This window comes from Pygoscelis adeliae, unplaced genomic scaffold (assembly GCF_000699105.1).
Source record: "Pygoscelis adeliae isolate BGI_AS28 unplaced genomic scaffold, ASM69910v1 Scaffold73, whole genome shotgun sequence".
NCBI lineage: Eukaryota > Metazoa > Chordata > Aves > Sphenisciformes > Spheniscidae > Pygoscelis > Pygoscelis adeliae.
This window is the reverse complement of record NW_008824470.1, coordinates 436531-441447: the sequence shown is the minus strand read 5'-3', so window position 1 is coordinate 441447 and position 4917 is coordinate 436531. Positions and strand designations below refer to the sequence as shown.

The following is a 4917-nucleotide window of genomic DNA, read 5'->3' as shown; positions in this document are numbered from 1 at the left end:
GCTGGTGAGGGGTCTGGAGAACAAGTCTTATGAGGAGCAGCTGAGGGAGCTGGGGTTGTTTAGCCTGGAGAAGAGGAGGCTGAGGGGAGACCTCATCGCTCTCTACAACTACCTGAAAGGAGGTTGTAGCGAGGTGGGTGTCGGTCTCTTCTCCCAAGTGACAAGCGATAGGACGAGAGGAAATGGCCTCAAGTTGCGCCAGGGGAGGTTTAGATTGGATGTGAGGAAAAATGTCTTTACTGAAAGAGTGGTTAAACATTGGAACGGTCTGCCCAGGGAAGTGGTTGAGTCACCTTCCCTGGACGTATTTAAAAGACGTGTAGATGCGGTGCTTAGGGACATGGTTTAGTGGGCATGGTGGTGTTGGGTTGACAGTTGGACTCGATGATCTTAGAGGTCTTTTCCAACCTTAATGATTCCATGATTCTAGTACTTCACCAATTTTGCTCCAGTTTTTGATGTGTCAGATTAAAAAAATACTGGCACTCCATCTTTTGGGGTTTGGGGTGACAGAGATGCTACATGTTCAAAGAACATGACACAGGGATGAAGAAACCCTGTCTCAGGGAATGCTTTTGATAGAAGTTCAACAGTCTATTTTTTGTTCTTCTTCTCTGAAGAAGATAAGGAAACATTTATGCACTTAAGCTAGCTTTTTACTAAGTGCTGCATCATTGCAGCAATGCACTCAGTCACTAAGTAATATGTAAATTTTTGCTTTATTCTTTCAGATATCTTGAATACTGCTTTATCATACTTTTCTATATTCCAATAATAGCCATCATAAAGAGATGAACAGGATGGTAGTATTTATTAGAACAAATAGTCAGCTGGTTGTCTGTACATACTCTATGTACCATACCACACATACTGACCCAAATCACTAGTCTAATGAAGAAGGCACTAAGAAAAGTAGCATATTTATAGTTTTCTTTTTTAATTATACCCATAAGAAGACATTCTGCCGTGCTCAGAGTATTTGTCTCTTTTCAGCATCAATTCCTTATGCTGCACAGGAACATTGTAAAATAGTGATGTCAAACATTGTATTTGTGACAAAAAATTGGAATTCAAATAAAACAAGGGAGGGGAATAGCTTAATAAAAATATTTATTGAAAAAATTCCCATCAACAGCATTTGGCTGTACTAAGTAAGTAAAACGCTGAGCGTGACTATGGTAATCAGGATGCAAACAGCTAGTACCATGAGCAGGATGATTCGGCAACATTTGGAATGCTTTTTTTCTCTCTCTTTCTTTTTTAACAAGGTATCATACCCAGGAGTATAAATATCCCCCATCCAGAACTGTAGATCATTAGGATTTTCCTAAAAGAAAAATCAGAAAATGAACTCAGTTCCTCTGTCTTGCACATAAAGTCATTAGAACATAGCCAGAAGTATTTTGGCTATCATCAGATAGTGATTAATGAATTTAAGGCATCACAACACAAATGCAAGAAACTTTCACTTGAACATAGGTTTCACTACTTGCCAGATGCTGCAAATGTTTCACTGGGGAAAATTAAAACCACACTTTTCAGCCAGGAACCAAATGTAGGACACCAGCCATTGAAATGTGATTAAAAAACCCAGAATAAACCATGTTGTCTTCTCAAGAAGAGATGTCGATTTGTAAACACAGATCTGGGTCCCTTTCCAAAAAAGGGAACAGCAGAAAAAAACTCACAAATGTAACCCTAAAAGTGATTTGTGCCAACCCACAGGCAGGCAGGATCTGGCGTAGTGTGCGTAAGGCTGAGAAAATGTATGTTATTTGGTAACAGAATGATGTTATGAACAATTATTAAAGTGGGCACATAGTATTTAAGTGCCTCGTTTATAGTTCTTCCCTATAAAAACAGGGAAGCTGAGTTGCGGGGTGTTGCGGTTTAAGATTTTCTGTAGTCACAGAAGTGTTCTGCAGAACTGAAATTCCTGGAGTCTAACCAGATACGTAGACTTCTTTTCCTGATCAGACTCATGTTAGTGTCATGTCTGTACTGGAAAATACGTCCATATTTACTTCTGGAATCCCACCAAAAGAACCAAGTGGTCTGCGCAGTGGTTCATGCACACACCACACAGCTCATAGCAATTCACTTTGCCCAAATGCAGTGCAACAGCACATTACCTTTATGTGGCTGGCCAAATTAGAGTGCAGCGAGTGCCTGTCATAGTCTTGCACAGTCCAGGAAGGAGTCTTTTTCTTCTCCTCCCAGTCGTCATCCACCTGGATATCACTATACAAGGGGTTGCTTTTGATTGTGGATTTCAGGGTGATGGGTGTAATGTGTTTCCCGAGGGCTTTGTCTATCATTTCTTGACTGACCTCGTTCGAGTCTAAGCCTGGCAGCTCAGTGACATTTCTCTTTTCTCTCTGTAAGGCACAAGTTAGATCAGAAGTTGGCTTTCATCTTCATTTACCTATGACACAGGTTCCCTTCCAGAGTTATCATTTGTAACACAAAAGAATAATTTCTAAAATTACACATGCAACAATTTTTCTCATCTGGCAAACATCTACGGTGCAGTAAGGGAGCCTGACTGGTTGCTCCGGGCAGGTTTATTCCTTCTGGGGAAAGCACGTGGGTACAATCTGAACATTAAACTCTTTTGCAAATGTGAACTGGCATTATAATGCCTGCTGAAAGAAAGCCTCTGCTTTAGCAAAACAGTGCTATGGAGCACGACGGTAGAAGATGCAGTTCTGATGAAAGCCATGGGCGTATGGTGCAGAAGCAGAGCTCTAAGGACAAAGCAGAACAAAGCGCAGGGGGTAATGGTGTGTAAGGGACTACCTTGACTGGAGCTGCACCTCTGACAGCAGGGGTGTGATTTGCAGTTCTGTTCACGCTGTTGAATGCTAGACCCATGTCAGGATGTCAGAGAGGCCCTTCATTCAACTGAGGGAGAGTCCTTACTTTGGGCACTGTCAGAACTCAAAGGTAATTAAATATCTGAGCAGTCTCCCAGCAACAACAATCGTTAAATCGGACCTTTTAGAACAGGGGAGTGGCAAGGGAGGAGGATGAACAACCCTGGTGGGATCACATTTTTGGAGAACTCACAAGCTGCTGCTTAACAAAGCACTAAGAGCCTCTTCAGGAGCCAGTAAGATGGTATCTACCATATTTTTTGATCTGTAATTGCATGGATAAATGAAATCAGACTCTCCAATTCAAGCTGTTCAACATTTTGGTTCATCACAACCTTCTGTTCCCGAGACTTTGAATTAATCTGTCACCGATCTGCAGTTCCGGCGGTGCGTCAGCTTCCCGAGAGACCTGCTTCTGGCACAGCCCTTGCCTCACTCTAACACCTGCCTGTGTCTCAGGACTGCTTCTACAGAACCATCACAGTGCAATTTCAGCTTTCCTCATTAGCAAACACCACTTCCCCATTAGCACCTTTGTCCTTAGGAACTTTATGTTGAGACAAGGGGAGCCTTGGCCTGACCCGGTGACCCTGCAGCAGCGTGCTGGGAGGGGGGCACACCCCAGCCCTCTCCCACCCTCAGAAATCACAAAGGTGTGGGCAGAACCCGCTGCCAGAATCCCATAAAGTGAGTGCACATCATAAACAGCTGGGACCTGAGAAACTTCCTTCCATGAAAGGACGTCTTTCCCAGGATATTTCACTAATACTGAGATTTCCAGCCATTAAGGTGCCATGGGCTGGATGGACTTCAGCAGCCAAAGGGTTCGCTGCTGCTAGAGGCACGTCCTGCTTCTCCTTCCACCTTTCTGGTGGGAGCCCAGGGGATCCCACCTCCTCCCGCACACTGGCTCTGGGAGCTGCTCAGATCCCACATCAGCCAGTGCAGGTCCCTAAGCTGATGGCAAACTGTTGGCTGCTTCTGCTTGAGTAATTTTCTGCCCGCTTCGTGCTCTGGTGAATCCACTTTCAGTGGAAGCCAGCTGCTACATGTCATCGCCTACTTTATGCCTCAGTGCCTGTGCAGATGCATAGACATGTGTGAGTTTGCCTGGGGCAGGCAAGTGTAGAAGGAAGCGGGAGGACTGGTTTCCTTCCGAAAGGAAAGGTCGAGAAGAGAAAACAACAGCCTTTGCCTAAGAAACCCTAGGAGGAAGCATCATGCTGGCATTCTTATCACTAAATCATGCACAACTGACTAAGCATGTTTCCCATCAATAATTACCATTAGTAGGTGGGTGGATCCTCAGTGCCCTCCCAGTCCCTCTATTAGTTCATGATTTCCATATGTAATTCCTCAGCCTTGACATATCCCCTGACAATATTACTCTTTGCATTACAGCTGGCACTGAAGCCCTCTGGGTTGTACTGGCCAGATTTCAGCTGAACTGGTCTTTTTAACTGTCATTTTTTTAATTTTTTTTTTTTAATTTCTTATTTAAAATTTGTCACTGACCTTAATGATGCTTCCCTCAGGCTTGCTAGATAGTTGATCTTGGAGAACATTTTGTTGAAGAACATGAACTGTCTCACCAGGGGATGCTCAGTCTCCCTAGGCTAAAATGTTGTGAAAAGAATGTGACTTGACAGTAATTTCTAAAGCTGTTTTAAATAAAATGCTCCAAAATTTGGAATGGATGGCATGATGCAAAATTTGTTCATAGAGTGCTTTGTGGCAAAACTTTTTGTCCCTTCCGTCTGGAGTACCCTCCTTTTCATGGGCATGGATACAGGAGAATGTGGTAGCCTGGAGCAGAGGTAGAGAGGGAGTAGGATGGAAGGGGCAACAGGGTTTTACTGTGAGAACTGGACTGGAATTTGGGGTAGGAGATAGTTTGCAGTAGTTTTAGAGAACAGACATTGAAGCGCCAAGCTATTTGGGAGAATACACTTGAGTGCAGGCAAATGCTTGATTGTGAAATTTCTGCAGTAGATATGTCCTAGAGACTAGTTAGGGAAAAAGAAGGACAGAAGCCTGAAGC

The 4917-nt window shown here is 43.6% G+C and overlaps 1 protein-coding gene across 1 annotated transcript in view; it reads right to left on the bottom strand.

Moving 5' to 3' along the window:
- Window positions 1-1147: 1147 nt before the first annotated feature.
- KIAA1024L (KIAA1024-like ortholog) overlaps window positions 1148-4917 on the bottom strand; it is a 9083-nt gene continuing 5313 nt past the window's right edge. The window contains exons 2-3 of the mRNA XM_009321243.1: window positions 2133-2378; window positions 1148-1327 (exon numbers count right to left, since the gene is read on the bottom strand). Coding sequence (XP_009319518.1) covers window positions 1148-1327; window positions 2133-2378 — 426 coding nt within the window. The remainder of the gene's footprint in view (window positions 1328-2132; window positions 2379-4917) is intronic.